This window comes from Littorina saxatilis, linkage group LG17 (genome assembly GCF_037325665.1).
Source record: "Littorina saxatilis isolate snail1 linkage group LG17, US_GU_Lsax_2.0, whole genome shotgun sequence".
NCBI classification, from domain to species: Eukaryota; Metazoa; Mollusca; class Gastropoda; order Littorinimorpha; family Littorinidae; genus Littorina; species Littorina saxatilis.
In genome coordinates, this window is record NC_090261.1 from 48,155,993 (window position 1) to 48,173,492 (window position 17,500).

Sequence of the window (17,500 nt, forward strand, 5' to 3'; positions counted from 1 at the left end):
ACTTGTTGTCGTTCGCTGTTAGATTGTCAGTCCGGACTTCAGGGTGAAACGTGCTGTCCTCTCCAAGTCCTCTCTGGGGCCGTATAGCTTCTTTTGTAGCGCTGTCTCCTCTGGCCAGATGGTGTCCCTCAGAGCACTGTGGTATGGACAAGCCTGCAGGATGTGCTCTGCTGTCTGATTCTTGCCACACGGACATAAGGGGGAGGGAACTAGCTTCAGCTTACAGGAAGCAGACAGGATGCACATTGTTGGTATGTGTCCAAGTGGAAAGGTGTAGCTATCCAATGTAAAAGCCTGAGGCAGCGCTACAAAAGAAGATATACGGCCCCAGAGGCAGAGAGGACTTGTAGAGGACAGTACGTTTCGCCCTGCAGTCCGGACTGACGATCTAACAGCGAACGACAAGAAGGAGAAGGAAAAGCCTGAGGAGAGCTGTGGTGCGGTGGTGACAGTCTACAAGGGAAGCAATGCATCTTTTACATAAATGAAAGGAAAGATGCACATTCGGGCAGCAGATGCACTTACTAGAATAAGTAAATTCGACGGCCATGGTGACCATTTGACTGTGATGCTCGGGCTGGTCATTGAGGAGCTTGATGTAGCCGCTCACTGCGTAAGTCTTACTCGGCTCCACGTGGATGAACTGAGACGCTCCTTGGAAGAAGTGGGTTCTGAAGTATTTAGATATGTGAGTTGTAAATTATATCGTTGTCTTGTTATTTAGCCACTACATACATTTCTCACATTGAGAAAATAAAGTATTATTGTATTGTATAGATCCGTCGAAATGTTTACCATCACCACCACTACTACATAAACAACAACAACAACAACAACAACAACAACAACAACTGCATCACCACCACCACCACCAATAACGACGACAACAACAGCCCCACCTGTTTGAAATTTTCATGGCATGCTGACCAGTGTGTTTATTGGTGACCAGTTCACAGTGCGGAGCAAAACATTGCCAATCACCTTCAGCTTCGAATCCCCCATTCTTCAGTAGTTCTCCGTATGCATACATTATGCACATCCGGAAAAACACTGCTATGAATAATGTTACCAACATTATAGCGAACCGTCACTCTTTCGGAAAATATGTCGTTCAGTATCATGTACAACGTCGAGGAGAAAAAAACTGACACACTCTCGTGAGTATACGAAATTACACACGTCTGAAGCACAAAGCCTACAGCAAAACACTGGGACTAGAAGTAGTGCGAGTGTGTGGGTGTGGGGGGTGGGTCAATGAGAGGGTTGACCTAATTCCTAAATAAAGGGAGAGGTCGAAAGAGATTTCGTCTCCAGGTTTTAGCCCTTGGTTTGAGCACCTATGCGTTTGTCCTCAAAACTGTTTTGTTGTTGCTACTGCTGTGAACGAGTTTGCTTATCTTGTTCGACCTGTTTTGTTTGGTAGTTATGGATGTTTGTGTTACTCAGATATTTTACTAGAAACGTTTATCTAAACAAATCTACATTCCACATGAATTGACTCACACTCAATTACCGTTTATGAATACTGACCCTTTTTTTCATAAAGTCAAATAGTGCGCGTGCGTGCGCGTGCTTACCTACCTGCGTGTGTGGGTGAGCGTCTGAGTGTGTGTGAGTGTGTGTGTGTGTGTGTGTGTGTGTGTGTGTGTGTGTGTGTGTGTGTGTGTGTTCATCTGAATCTCTTTGGGGTGAGATGATTAACTATGAGCAGTTAAAACAATTCATTTTTCATAAAAACAAAACTAAATATACACGATTACTTGCGGACAAATTTTCTCAAAAAAGTCACACACACACACACACACACACTAACACACACACACACACACACTCACACACACACACACACACACACACACACACACACTCACACACACACACACACACTCACGTTCACTCCAGGCTCTGATAGGTATGCGAGCAGAAGGATGCTTGTTACATTACACAATTTCCTATCCAGTGGTTCACACAGAAAGCAATGTGCAAAAATAGCTTGCATTCTGCACCAGGGAAGTTTGTCAGTTTCAGAGCACAGTAGCAGGCGCAGACCGACGCACATAACTTGTTTCTGTGTTCCTCAGAAACGGCGGACCCTCGACCGGGAAGTTGTGCAACGTTTATGAAAACCCTGTGTGCTGCAGCTGTTCACATAATAATAACTTAATAAACGATATGTGTGAAAATGAAAGGATGCACTTATGCCATGTAATAGCCTGGACACATTTCTTGTGGTTTACAATACTGTTTACATGGAATCAGTGGATAGTATTTTTAATATACAGACCAACATACCCCCAAACAGCATTAACTCTTGATGACTGATTGTCTGACTGAGTGGCAACACTAGCAGACATTGTAATGTACTGATCAACACACCATCACGATTTCTGAAGCTCTGGCTGACTAACTGACTGACTGAATGAATGAGTGAATGTATACATGATCAAATAACTGACAACACCAGCAGACGGCGTTTTAACGTACTCAGTCAATCAATCAATCAATATGAGGCTTATATCGCGCGTATTCCGTGGGTACAGTTTTAAGCGCAGGGATTTATTTATAAAATAAAAAATATTTATGCAATTTATATCGCGCACATATTCAAGGCGCAGGGATTTATTTATGCCGTGTGAGATGGAATTTTTTTTTACACAATACGTCACGCATTCACATCGGCCAGCAGATCGCAGCCATTTCGGCGCATATCCTACTTTTCACGGCCTATTATTCCAAGTCACACGGGTATTTTGGTGGACATTTTTATCTATGCCTATACAATTTTGCCAGGAAAGACCCTTTTTGTCAATCGTGGGATCTTTAACGTGCACACCCCAATGTAGTGTACACGAAGGGACCTCGGTTTTTCGTCTCATCCGAAAGACTAGCACTTGAACCCAACACCTAGGTTAGGAAAGGGGAGAGAAAATTGCTAACGCCCTGACCCAGGGTCGAACTCGCAACCTCTCGCAAGTGCGTTACCACTCGGCCACCCACGTACTTACCATTCTGAAACATTCTGAGGCTTTATGAAGTTGTGACACCCTCCTTTCAGGGAACACAAACCGCAGGGCCACCTCCGCCCGCATCCCCAGCCCACCCCGACAGAATCTTCTGGCGGGACAGAGTGGACGAGTGGTACCCCAGGTGGCGGGAGAGGACTTATTTCGTCCCCCCGGTCTTCATGTACCGGACTGATCACGACGTTGTCCGGTTGGGAGGGGAAGATGTCAAGGTGTCCAAGCCCCCAATGACCAACGCTCCTCGCGGCGCTCCCCCAGCCTTGCAGGAGAGCGATATGATTGAGGACCAGACACAGCAGAGAGTCTTTCACTGTCTTCGTAAGTTGTCAGAGGTGCAGAAGGAGCCCATGTTTGTTCTCTCCAACCTCCGGTTCGAAGACTACGTCAACGAACCCTGTTACGCCGCGGCTGCGAGAACGCTGCCCAGGCCCGTCGACCTGAAGAAGCAAAACCAACACAGGGGAGACTTCGACGTTCTGATCGTTCACAGACATTATGGAATCCTCGCATGCGAGATTAAATCCGTCGGTTCCAAGTTTTCCTCGTTGTCTCTGACGGAACAGCAGCAGCAGGATCAGGTGGTAAAGAGAGTAGGCGGTTAAACAGCTGGAGAAATCAGGAGTAGTGTTGACTCACGTGATGTCCGATTTGCAGAGGCCACCAAGGACTGCGAAGACGCTGATGCTGCCAAACGTTTCCTCGGCTCAACTCAGACAGGTTCTTGACAACTGTCCTCAGCTTGAACAGGTAACTCTTTTGTTGTAATTTTATTTTTCGACTTATCTATGCTTCTTGTCACTGTGTTTAAAACAAACAAACCAATCTTTTCGGATGTCTACGGGATTGTGTAAAAAATATATACATATATATATAGAGAGAGAGACAGACTGACAGACACAGACACAGACAGACAGACAGACAGACAGACAGACAGACAGACAGACAGACAGACAGACAGACAAAAACAGAGACATAGAGGCAGGGAGAAAGATAGAGATCTGCTCACACAGTTTTGTAGTGTTAGCTACATATAACACCTTCATATCTCTCTCTCTCGTACTCTCCTCCCTGTGTGTGTGTGTGTGTGTGTGTGTGTGTGTGTGTGTGTGTGTGTGTGTGTGTGTGTGTGTGTGCTTACTCTGACACATAAAATTACAGGACCTTCGGAAGAGTCTGGAAATACAGGGAAACGAGGACCCCATTCCTCTGTGTGTGACGTCAGACCAACTGTCAGACATCGCAAACCCTCATGACGTCACTGATGACATCATTCAACAGCTGACGCAGTGGTGGCAAGCAAGGATGTGTAGCGGGGGCATCGTCACGTCCATGTCAGCTACCTTGAGCTTTTAGCGCGGTATGTATACAGCCTTTTTGATGAACTGGCCACGGGAAAATAATTATCAGAGCAAACAATAGGAAAATACAGACATCACTCGCTTCAGCGCTAATGGGCAGAATATACCTGCGCAGAGTCAGCGGCACAGACGACGCACTGCATATTATTGATGCTGCGATACGGATTATGACGAGTACTTGGCCTGTTATCTTTTTACGCAACGTGTAGCGGGCTGGGATCATCTGCAGTGCGTCGTCTGTGCCGCTGACTCTGCGCAGGTATAATCTGCCCCTAACCAACTCGTCACATTGACATTCTTACCCTTCACGCAATTACGCACATTAGCACAGACTTGGATAAGGTTGTCATTTACGAATTTAATGCAACCAAGCATTCCCACTCTGCACAAAAAGCAGACAGTATGCAGATGTTGTATTTGTTTACAAGGAAGGATGCACATATCCCCCTTTACGCGGCCTAGACAGATCATTGGTGACGTACCCGGATGCAAATGTTTGCAGATTTAGCGGCCCGGCAACAACAGTCCAGGTCTTCTGCTCCGTGAAGACTGTCTATGGACGTCATCAGAACTGAGGGGGAGGGGGTTTCCGAGACAGGGGACCGTTTCACCCAAATCATGCTGACCTCTCAACAACTGGCCGTGCAAGACAGATCGAAACCCCTCGCTCTCCTTGTCGGTTCTCCCGGCGTCGGTAAAACACAGATGCTCATCATCAAAGCCTTCATCTGGCTTCGTCGCCGATTACACGTGCAGGTGATCACCACGTGTGACAACGCCCTAGCAGCGTGTCACAGCCTCGTGCATCAGATCCAGCTAACAGTTGGACCAGCAGATGCGCAACGGTTACATTTACACCAGTTTGATTTCCGGCTCGGAGGGAAGCAGGAATGTGAGGCCGCTGTGAGCACATTGGCGAAGATAGCTAATTTCTAAATCTCAAGGGACGCAGGCTCTATGTCATCGTCGACGAAACGGTTTACCAAGGGTTTGTATTTTTCCTTTTTTTCCCTCTCCAGTATGATCCTTGTCAATACCTGTTTCTTGTTTTCAAAGGACTGGCAACGGGATTGGATCAAGTAGGGCTGACATTTATAGTTTGGTATGGTCAGCCGTTGGTTGAAACAAAATTGTATTGATATTCTCAGACAAAAGTGGCGTACAAAACGGCAAGCTGTCTGCATGTAACTTTGGGTCAGTGATTGCCGCATTATCAAGCTGTATTCCTTGTGCTTCGAGCAATTGGCGTTGAATAAGTTCTTGTAGTGCCTATTTGGCACTTGCTTTGGAGCTGTCATCAACACACTGTATCAGAATATTCCTGTCCCCCATAGAAACCAAAAACGTTTTCATAGCAATAACACACACATACATGTTGCTTTGTGCTGAAGATGCTTTGAAAGAAACCCCGGTTTGGACAGAAATGGCCAGCGAGTTTACGTTACCGAATCTTGATAGTGGCAACAGCTGAAGGTTTATCCCTCCTAGCCCACACCCACTTCTCCCACCCCCACCCTCCTCCCCCCGGAATACTGCTCTCTGACAGCTGTCTACTTTACAACTGCCCCCTAATACAGTTGCCCTCCTTGACAACTGCCCTCCTAAAACTTATGTGTGTGCTTTGTTCTGGTAGATTTTTCGAAGCTTTCATCAACGCCTTGTACCAGAAAATCCCGGACCTCCACCTGTGGGCGACCAGCGTGGAACACAACAACAGACCGGCACTGCTGACCCAAATCCTCCTGACCCAACCCCTCCGCTCTCCCCCCTCCATCACGCGTCAGGTGCAGCTCTCCCGGAGATTCAGGAATAGATTCATCCATGACTACATGGCGCCCACCTGCCCCCCCCCCCCCCCCGCCCTGCGACGGACCAGCCTGTATCTACCTGTACCACCGGGGGACGGGGCATGACGCGGGGGTGAAACCGCGGGACTGTCTCCAGTGCGGACTTGACCTTTCGAGGATGTTGAGAGAGGACCTTCATGTCGGTGTTGCAGGTGTGTTTGGGTTGGGGTTTTGTAGTGGTTTGGGGTGGTGGGTAGGTTGGAGGGAGGGAGGGGGAGGCAGGATAGGGTTGGGGGGATGGTGTCCTGGTGTGTTGGGTTTGGGACGGCGGTTGAGCGGTATAATAGGGTTAGTTTGTATGTGTGTGTGTGCGGTTTTGTGTGTACGCGCGCGCGCGTGCGTGCGTGTGTGTGTGTGTGTGTGTGTGTATGTGTGTGTGTGTGTGGGCAAGATAGAAAGAGACAGACAGGACTAGACAGAAATGCACAGATAGACGCACAGAGTCAGTCACAGATAGACAGTTAAACAATCACAGATTGACAGAAAATGGACAGAACAAGAAGAAAGGGTATGCCTACTTTTTGAGACTGAACTTTATTTTACAAGGATATAGATTTAAGGCTGAGAGAGAGAGAGAGAGAGAGAGAGAGAGAGAGAGAGAGAGAGAGAGAGAGAGAGAGAGAGAGAGAGAGAGAGAGAGAGAGAGAGAGAGAGAGAGAGAAGGGGGAGGATTGAAAAAAAAATAGCACATAACATAAAAAATACACATTTGACTGACTGTGGTGTTTTTCCTCAGTTTCAGGACGACCCCTTCACGCGAGTCCCCCTCCGCTCCAACCCCGTGACGTGTTCATCCTGTCATACTACGAGTTGAACGAAACCGACGACCTCGTCATAGGGCTGCGACGAGGTGGACTCCCAGTCTTTGTCATGCCTGTGGGGGACCCTGATGCCGCCGCTGACGTCGGCACAGCAGCTGTAAACGAGGTCGTCGTGGCGGACTACGATGATGTTCAAGGGCTGGAGAGGAAGGTGGTCGTCTAGGTGGCGGGGGCGAGGTTTTGCGAGGCTGGTGGGCCTGGGATGGTGATGGGAGGGGAAGATGAGGAGTGTGGCCGTCTCTTTGCCGTGTCTCGGTGAACGGCGCAGTTTGTGTGCGTAACGCCGGACAAAGTCGATGACGATGATGATGACGATGGCGGAGATGGTGCTGATGACGATGATGATGATGTAGACATCTGTTGTGACGACGATGATGTTGGTAATGTTGATACTGACATCTCAATCAACGATTGCCGCAATGATGGCGACAACAATGACTGCGACAATGATGATAGCCATGAAGTCGATGCTCTTCTTGCTGAAGTGGCTGCTACACTCATTTGCCATTTAAGACTAATGATGATAGTCAAGGCAAGGCAAGGCAAAGGATGTTATTCAAGAAACCCCATGGAGGTACATGACAAACCAAAACGGCAGTCAGCAGCTTTGTTGAGGTGGAAAATTTGATTGCTTTTTCATCAATGTTCGGAGACTGTCAACAAAAACAACATTACTAAGTGGACACACGTGACGTTGTTACACCCCCGGTATAGGGGTGTGTATAGGATTCGGTCGATGTGTTTGTTTGTTTGTTTGTTTGTTTGTGTTCGCATATAGATCTCAAGAATGAACGGACCGATCTTCACCAAACTTGGTGAACAGGTTCTATACATTCCTGAGACGGTCCTTACAAAAATTGGGACCAGTCAAACACACGGTTAGGGAGTTATTGGTGGATTAAGATTCTACAAGGACTTATAGAGGGACATATTAATGGTCAAAGGGAAATAACCTTCTCAGTTGGTGGCAGTGAGAATGGTTATTTCCCTTTGACAACGGGGGTGTTTTTCCTACCTCGGAGGAATTTCTTGTTTATTCTGTATACATCACTAAATATGGTCTGCATTGCTTTTTGTCCATTAACTGTGCGTCATTGAATTCATGTTGCTGAAGACGAGGTATCGTACATATCTCGCCGTGTTCATTGTACCGCGATATTATTTTGGTTCAAAACACCATTTAGACATGTAGCATTGAAGGAATCCTCAGATCAAAGAATTGTGTAGACATACATGACTTCTTCTTGGATAAAATGTGTTTTATCTCACACTGGCAATGTTCATGAAGCTCTGACGCAAACCCCTCATCGTGGAAATACACGCTGGTATGCTTCTCACAGCCTTGTCAAAACACTTTCACAGCTCTCCAAAAGAAGTGTGTGTCGGTCGGTCAGTTGTTCTGTCTTTCTGTGTGGTTTTCTATGTCTCTGTCTCTGCATGTCTCTCTGTCTGTGTAGCTCTTTCCCTCTGTTTTTCTCTGTCTATCTTTCTTATTATGTCTGTCTGTCTGTCTCTCTCGCGCTCTCTGTCTTTTGTGTCCTTCTCTCTCTCTTTCTCTCTGTCTCTGTAACTTGTTACCTCTGTTTCTCTCTTTCTATCTCTCTCTCTCTCTCTCTCTCTCTCTCTGTCTGTCTGTCTGTCTCTCTCTCTCTCTCTGTCTGTCTGTCTGTCTGTCTCTGTCTCTCTCTCTCTCTGTTTTTCTCTCTCTGTTTTTCTCTCTGTTTTGTCTCTCTCTCTCTCTCTCTCTCTCTCTCTCTCTCTCTCTCCTCTCCAGCCCCCCCCCCCCCCCGAATTCCTCTTCTTTCTCAGTTGCCAGATACTGTCTAATGTTGCTGAAAAGGCTTTATTCATCAATAGAAAACAAGGTGCAAACTTATCAGACAGTAAAATCAACCCGGACACTTGTATCAACACCGGGAAGAAGCGTGAAGACCTGTGTGAGGTCTCTGCGTTCCTGGTTACCGTAGATCACGTGCAGCTCGTAGTCACCATGGAAACCACGCACAGTGAAGTTGCCACGTGACGCGGACAACGTGTGAGTTTCGTGTGTCATCCACTGGTTTTCAAGCAGGTCAAACACCAGGCGCCCCGCGGCGTTCAGCTGGGGAGTCCAGGAATAATAATCAGTTGATACACTTTCAGGATAAATTTGTAAAGAAGGTTAGTTTGGAATGTAGGCCTACGTGTGTCCATAGAAAAAAACAAACAACATTTATTTAGTACTAAAGTAGTACAAAAAAATAATAAAGAGATAATGATGAAATTGATTAAAGATTGATTCTCTGTGGTGTCTGATATGACAATAATAATTGATATCTAAGTTTATATATCTTCTCATGTATTGCATTGCAATGCGACCAACTCTGCCTCACATAATGAATTCACATTAGAGTAGGAGCTTATGTGCACACTCGTAGTTATATCAATTGAGCACAACAAAACAAGCTACGTGCTCTTACAGACATTACAGCATCTTTTGGACGATTAAAAGGTCAAATCATTATACGCATTCCATACCGTTATCTTGTCACCAGTAGCAAGTGACGCCTTTTCTCCGCGCCAGTGTCTCTCGTCCCAGAATCCCCAGAACAAGATGCCGTCCACTGCAGGGTGGCCGTACAGTGACCTCAGCGCCCTGTCGTAGTAGTCTGCCCTTGTGTTCTCGTCCACCGCCCCCACGTCCAGCTCCGTCACCCAGATGTGGACCCCGGCTTGGGACAGCAGGTCCAGTCGCTCCTACAGTTAATGACATACGATACCGTTACGTGCACAGTCTGGCGCTGATTGTTCGAGTATTTTATTTATGCTAATATGTCAAAGTCACCGAGAAAAACTTCGTTCTCGAAATTCTCAGTCAGTTCCGAGGAGACACGCAGAAGAAGTGACAGAATGTTAACGTGTCACCGTCATTCGCCTTATGACGTCTTCTCGAACTTTGTTTCGCTTTTTACGTCAGAGATTTCACTTTGGAAGAGACTGTCTTTGGGAGACGTCTTCGTTTGTTTAATTGGTGTCGTTTGTCATTAAAGAGTTTATTACAGTACGTGTTCCACATCTTCCAAATTTGCAGAGGTATCTTAGCTTTCCGCAAGTACAAAATTAATTTCATTCAGACAATATCACTTGCCGACCAGTCGGTATGCTCCAATGCTATAATTACATGTATGTGGCATCGTATTCGACAAAATATTTCAATAAATCATTTTACCTGTAACCAACCAACCAACCAAGTAGGATGACAGGTAAACATCCTGGAAGCTATTATGATATATGCTGTAGTGATTAACGTGCAAAGTCATATTAGTTATTGCGAAAGATACGACAGTTTCTCATTTTAAAGATAAAATAATATGCACGTTTTCTGCTAGAAATGCTCAATACGCGGAAATCATTATGTGTGATCCAGTTACTTGAAATCATTTATACACAAAGGACATTTATGTCCGACGTTTAATACGAAGAGGCACCCTCCACGTACATTTTCACCAATTTTTCACGAGTGGTTATAAGAGATTTTGTTTTGGACCTTTCGGTTGACAGAAAGAAATGATTACGCGCCCCCCTGTGTTCTCCATTTGGAGGCAGATGTAGAGGGTATTTCATGTTCATAATCAATAAAGTCAAAGCTTCTTTTTTGTTTTTTTTAGATAGCCACCACATAACAACTGTGATTTTCTAAAAGACTCATATATGTGTACATTATTTCTTTAATTAATGTCTCCCCACCTATCTGAGGCAAGGCTGAGAACTTTTGTTACACACCACGCACCTTGATGAGGTCAGGGTTAGGTTGAAGTTCATCATGAAAGTGGCACTGTGTCCCCATACCGTACAGACCCACGTTGGCCGCCTTGTATGTGCGAGCCTCCTCAAGGTAACGCTTTGATAAGAGTAAGAAAAATAAAATTGTGAAAAGGAATTTTTTCTGACAAGTAAAACGCTAATAAACATTCATTTGAACTACTTGTGGATTTTTTCGAGTTGAAAGAATGTGTGTGTGTGTGTGTGTGTGTGTGTGTGTGTGTGTGTGTGTGTGTGTGTATGTGTGTGTGTGTGTGTGTGTGCGTGCGTGCGTGCGTGCGTGTGTGTATGCGTATGCGTGTGTGTGTGTGTGTGTGTGTGTTTGTTTTGCTTTCCGCGTTTTCGGCCAGACTGCATTAATATTTTCTTGACAAAGGTATGGAATTTCGGGAAGCTGTCTTAAACAGAACCACTGTTATGGGCATTAGAGAAAATATGTAGCTTACCCTGCGCCCAAAAGTACGACCAATGTCTAATGAATGTTAGCCATTTCGAGAGTCTCTCCAAATCGTAATCAACTAACCTCAGTGTCGTCGCCCGAGACAACGTCGTAGTCGTTGAGAAAAAGTTCCACAGTGGGGTCAGTGTTGTGCGCCAGACGGTAAATGTCTATGCTGTAGCCTTGGTCGTGCAGACGGTCCTGGTACCACGTGCCGTGCAGGTTCTCGTTGATAACATCCCAGTGTTCCACACTGTGTTGAAACAAAAGAGAATACATCTAAATCAAGGATATAATGACAAGGAAAACAAGACCAGGAGCTGTCAGATATTGCGCAATTGTCAGTCAGGGAAACAAAAGGAATTAAACACAGATTGAGAGTATTTACTAAATCACTGTAGCTTTAAATTCATGGACACCCATCGCCTTGCTAACATGTTTTTCTGACAATATTAACAAGAATAGAATTCCAATTGGGGGTGGGGTAGGGGAGGTGGTTGCGGTGGCGAGTGGGATGGGGGAGAGAGAAAGAGAGTGAAGAGGGAAGGGCCGGGGAAACCGAGATAAGTTCCTTTTATTGTACAGTGAAAAGTTGAAACAAGCAAGTAAACATGTTATGCGCCCGTCATTGGAATATTCTAAAGATCAGAAAGCAGCAACAACAACAACAACAACAACAACAACAACAACACCTACGACGACAACACCAACAGCAACGGCGACAACAACAGCGCTACAACGTAACAAAAACAACACCAATACCACCACCACTAACAACAACATAATGTATGTGAGCGATGTGTGTGAGAATGGACGTTTTGCTTCCTATGAAGAAGTGTGTGAAAGAACTGGCTACACTGCAAATAGATTGCTTGAGTACAATATTGTTCGAACAGCTGTACATCTCCTTTTAAGAAATGTCGATATAAACGATGTAATTTTTTCAGTCTGTGACATTCCGACCTTTTGTGGAAAAAAAGTTAAATCAGTAAAAGAAATTCGAAAGATTCTGGTAGGAAAACAATACAGCCCACCCTGTTCAGAAGGATTTTGGAGAAGAAAATTAGGATTTGAAATTGACGAAAAGAATTGGAACTTAGCAGCCACTGTCACTAGTGAAGTTCGATTACGTGTACTGCATTGGAAAATATTGCAAAACATTTATCCAACTAATATTTTATTGTGTAAAATGAAAGTGAAGGCTGATAAAAACTGTACATATTGTAAGGATGAACTTGATGTATTGGAGCATTTTTTCTTTGAATGCCCAACAGTGCTCAGGTTTTGGAAATATGAAATGTACATTTTAGTAAACATTGGAGAAAGAATTAGGTTGAATGTTACAGATGTGCTTTTTGGTATAAAAAGTAACAGCAAAAATATGAAGAAGATTAATCACATTATTATAATCGCAAAGATGTGTGTAAGCATTTTTAAAAAAACCGATTCACGATTAACACTGGAAATTATTTTTGGAAATCATGTTGTTTTGAGATTTCGTTAGTCTGAAGTTTTATTAATTAAAAACAAATTATTGTTTATTTTCTTTGATATAAGGTAAAGACAGCCATACATTATGATGCGAATATTGTTTTTAAAAAGATCAATATATGATGACATATGATCATTTTGATGCTACACATGTTGACACGTATATTTCTTTCACGTATGACTATTTTTAGTCCTTTTGTATAATGTAAAAGTTTTTCTGAACCGCATGTAAATGAGAGAGTATGTATGCAAACAGAAAATACAGTTACCATGTTTGTTATATTGTGTTTTATTAATTGAATAAAATTTTAAAAAAATAAAATAAAAAAATAAAAAATAAAACAACAACATCAGCATTAACAGCAACAACAACAACTCACAGTCCGTGCGTAATGTTCATGGTTTCCTCAATGTGATGTTGCACCACCTGACGTAGCTCGTCTCCCGACAATGCCTGGACCCAGTCTTGTACGTATTTCTGCTTGGGCCATATCAGGTTGTGACCTCTCACCTTTATTCTGTGTGAACAACAAATCGTTTAAAATGCAGAGCAGTTGATTGAGATAAACAGACAGACAGACAGACAGACACAGAGGCATTGTCACACATCCTCAAACAGACGTACATACAGACAGACAGACAGATAGACAGACATACAGACACACGTACACACTCACACACACACACACGCACGCACGCACGCACACATACACACGTGCGTATACACACACACACGCGCGTATACACACACACACACACACACACACACACACACACACACACACACACGTGCAGCACGCACGCACGCACGCACACACACACATACACACGCACACACACACACATACCCCTGATTCCTCAGACCACGAATCATGTCCAAGGCATCTTGGTAGTTCTTCTGGCCCTGCCAATTTAGGGTAACTGAGGGTTAAAAACAATAAAAGGCCCAAGCCTCTATGTATGAGTGCACGGTCGTTCATTGGCGCGTTTGTTTCGTGTTAAACTCACTATGAGTTAGAGACTGACAAAAACCAAATAAAATTTGCAATATGGCATACTGATGCGGTTTTTCTTCTACAAGACATCCTAGTCATTGTAAAATATGTTTAAGAGTGCGCGTGAAACAAAATCGTTTTGCTGTTGTAAGATTCATCTTTATTTTATAAAATGTAAAACAGGCTGTACGATACAGTCATGTACAGCTAACAGCAATACATTATCTGAGGCGGTATGGCATTGTGCGAATCTGTTATACAGTAGGCCTACACTGAACATTCTTGCACCTGTGTCTGTTGTGCTGCATCTAGTTATGCAGAACTGTAATTTGTTTCCACTGTGTTTGTTCTGGCACTGCAATGGTGCAAGCGACATGTTCAACTTTCCGTACTGCGCTCTATCGAATTCACCACGGAAAACTACTAACTAGACTGCACATACAACTCACCCGTTCAGCCTCCACATAGTACCATTTCAGACAGTTTTCAGGAACAGCCCAGTTAAAATGTTGACCTATGAAATCTTTATACTTTGCATAACTGGCGTTGTTGTATGTTTTAGCATTCACTGCTGTTCCAAAAGGAAAAGATTTTCTCGTCTGGGTAATCTGAAAATACATAAATACATATGTTAGTGAATAAATAAGTACTCGAATAAGTAAAAAAAAAATAAAGCAAAAAAAAAAAGCATGATGAATTACATGACGAATAAACGAATAGACTAAATGAATGAATGAATTGATGAGTAAGTAAATAAATAAACGATTAAGTAAGTAATTGAACAAATCAAAAATTAAGTAAAATAATACAAGCAGTGGTTTAGTTGTTTATTTCTAAAAATACTGACGGCTTTCCTTGTGAAGACGATTTGAAGGAATAAAACCCTAATGAAATTAACAAAAAGAAGTGAAATTAAAATGATATAAAAGTATTTGCCGCGAAGTCAAACAAAAAATAAATGTCAAAAAATAAAGTATTAAAGAAACGAGTCATTAATCAGTTATTCGGAATGGATATTGCATGATTGCTAAACTTCCTGTGTCGGGTCTGACATTATTTTATTCTCTTACAATTCATTCACTGTAAATAATTAAAAAATACAATTACCTGCAGCGTGACGTCATCTGTGTTAATACCAGGACCCAGTGTAACACTGAATAAATAACATAAAATAAAATCAGATCAAATTCATTTAAACAAGAAGAGCAAACGCTCGATCGAGTCACTTTCGCAGTTCTGAATATTATATGAGGCATCAGATGGACAGGAAGAAATTGCTATTCACAACACAATGAGTCACGTTCACATAAAATTTGAGCCCGGTCACTTTTATAGTTTCCGAGAAAAGCCCAACGTTAAGTTGTGTGTTGCCGAACAGAAAAGGCTAGTTATCTCCCTTGTTTTTCTGATAACGTTCGTAAAAGGCTACAGATGTAAATACTTTGATGTAAAGAATAATCCTACAAAGTTTCAATCACATCCGATGAACTTTGTCAAAGATATAAAATGTCTAATTTTTCCTTTGACGCTGACCTGTGACCTTGAAAAAGGTCAAAGGTCAACGAAACCATCGTTAAAGTGTAGAGGTCATTGGAGGTCACGACTAAACAAAATATGAGCCCGATCGCTTTGATAGTTTCCGAGAAAAGTCCAACGTTAAGGTGGTGTCTACGGACGGCCGGCCGGACGGCCGGCCGGACGGCCGGCCGGCCGGACGGACTAACACTGACCGATTACATAGAGTCACTTTTTCTCAAGTGACTCAAAAATGATTGAAATACATCACAATGACCGCTTGTATCAATATCTATAGCAATTACTGCTCCGATTTGTTGAAATGAAGGACATTTGCTTTTGAGTGATCAAAAGTACCATAACCGTGCATATTTCAAGCGATCAATTTTCGATTGAGTGACCAAGTTTAGTGCACATAGAGTTTTGAAACCAATGCAAGCACCCATACATTGCAAAACAAGACTGTGTATACCTATAGACACCCACCATAAATGTTCAGTTTTGAACATCAAAAGCACAAAAATATGATGCGTGGCACTCAATGAATACTCAGTTCATAAGCACGGCGCCTAAACGTGTCCACAGCCATACGAAGCGTTGAAAGGATATTGTGTGTTTTGGACAAAATAAATACACTATATACCGTACTAAGTCATGCTGTCAAATTGGAAGTCTTTATATTTGGAAGCGCTAGGATAACACCGATTTTTTTTCTTACTGTAGCGAGCGAATCCTCGCTTTTACTTCTGTACGGGACAATCATGCATTTTGAAACCTTAAATGCTTTTATTTCTCAACACATTTTTGTTCCAGCACATGTCACAATATTATGAATTACATTATTCAAAAATAATTGTGGCCGTTACCCAGTCTAACATGCTCTTTCTGTACGCCATCAAAACTCCGCCAACAAAACACACTAAAAGGTAGAGCAAATACGTTTGTAAGCCGAAGAAAGAAAGACAGTAAAATGAGACCCTTGAAAATTTGAAACATAGCAAATAGTGTTTTTTTCCGGTTTGGGCGTATGGTGTGTTTGACTCACCTGATGTTGATATTGCTCATACGAATTTTACGAATGACGTCATCAGTGGCATTACGCCATGACGGGTCGACGTCATTATGACCGTTTTTCTGCGTCTCAGCAAGGTCGCAGTCAACTCCCGCGCAGACCCGCCCACCGAGATCAACGGAACTTATCGATCCCTTGTTTACATGAGAACATTGTGCGAGACCCCAACAACATAATGCAACCAGTAATCCTTCGGATGTTGTCCACATTCTACAAGTTTTGTGTTCTTCAATGATAGTCAAGAAGCAGCCGCTGAACATTAAAAGCCAAACTATAGAATAAAAGAGCAGAAGACGTCGAGAACTTTGTTAAAAAAAATACTTTCGCATTTAGTAAGTAGTAAGCGCACTTATACGGACAATGACCTTCAAAATATCGTTGTCTCGTTCTTATCTTTAAAATATAAAATGTCCTCTGTTTTATTGGAACAAGAGTGCTTATCACAAATGAACAATACAAACTCGTTCTAAGGCCTTGAAGGTCATCCATGGTTTCAGGTTTCTCAAGGGGGAAAATGAAACTGGAACCTGTGGTACAAGTATTTGTTCTAGAAACATGCAATGAGTAGATGCAAGTTCACTTGGATCATTATGTCAGAATGTCTTTATTGTTCCGTTCTTGTCGTTTAAAGGCACAGTGAGCCTCCCGTAAACCATCACAGATACGGTCAGGCTTTTACACACAGTACAAACACCCTTCCATTTGAACGCTCACCAAACGGGAACATCCTAGGTGGCCTTCGTAAAGAGCGAGCAATTTTCAAAGAATTTATTTTTGCGTGGTTTATTTTACCCCTGAGCCATCGTGAACCCGTGTGATCCAGTTTCCCTTTTTCACAATGTAGTCGTCAGTTAGTCATTTGAATGCGACTCGATGTGAGCTTATTTACGAATAGCACGTTTTTAAGCACGAAACAAACGGCTGTGGTTCACAAGAACTCTAGCGATGGCTTTTGACTGTTGAGAGGAACGGCGATATGCACTGATAAACCGTCATCTGCTACGACCCTTGCGTGACCCTGCTTCCGGGATTTTTTTTTTTCAAACTTTCACAACTTCGAATTGTACTGATCTTGTCTTGATGAAAAAAGAATTCTTTTATGATTAAAGAATGTTTGTGTAACAAGCTGTCAATTTAT

The 17,500-nt window shown here is 43.2% G+C and overlaps 2 protein-coding genes across 2 annotated transcripts in view; both read right to left on the reverse strand.

Annotated features, from left to right (window-relative positions):
* LOC138953587 (uncharacterized) overlaps positions 1-1,201 on the reverse strand; it is a 10,965-nt gene extending 9,764 nt beyond the window's left edge. The window contains exons 1-2 of the mRNA XM_070325440.1: positions 900-1,201; positions 526-671 (exon numbers count right to left, since the gene is read on the reverse strand). Coding sequence (XP_070181541.1) covers positions 526-671; positions 900-1,075 — 322 coding nt within the window. The 5' untranslated portion in view covers positions 1,076-1,201. The remainder of the gene's footprint in view (positions 1-525; positions 672-899) is intronic.
* A 7,672-nt stretch (positions 1,202-8,873) lies between these two features.
* LOC138953592 (uncharacterized) lies at positions 8,874-16,995 on the reverse strand. Its single transcript, XM_070325445.1, has 9 exons — positions 16,336-16,995; positions 14,883-14,928; positions 14,225-14,383; positions 13,629-13,684; positions 13,161-13,298; positions 11,374-11,542; positions 10,819-10,929; positions 9,567-9,785; positions 8,874-9,150 (listed from the first exon to the last, which is right to left on the reverse strand). The coding sequence occupies exons 1-9, from the start codon at positions 16,620-16,622 to the stop codon at positions 8,926-8,928; spliced, it is 1,410 nt and encodes a 469-aa protein (XP_070181546.1). The 5' UTR covers positions 16,623-16,995; the 3' UTR covers positions 8,874-8,925.
* Between the last annotated feature and the right edge of the window lie 505 nt (positions 16,996-17,500).

What these genes read in the sequence shown, in the direction of transcription:
- LOC138953592 (XM_070325445.1), bottom strand. Translation starts at nt 16,622, where the DNA reads ATGTTCAGCGGCTGCTTCTTGACTATCATTGAAGAACACAAAACTTGT. An exon ending in CGTGGTCTGAGGAATCAGGG is followed by an intron (nt 13,299 to 13,628) that starts GTATGTGTGTGT and finishes TTGTTCACACAG; the next exon opens with AATAAAGGTGAGAGGTCACA. An exon ending in CTAACCCTGACCTCATCAAG is followed by an intron (nt 9,786 to 10,818) that starts GTGCGTGGTGTG and finishes CATTAACTGTAG; the next exon opens with GAGCGACTGGACCTGCTGTC.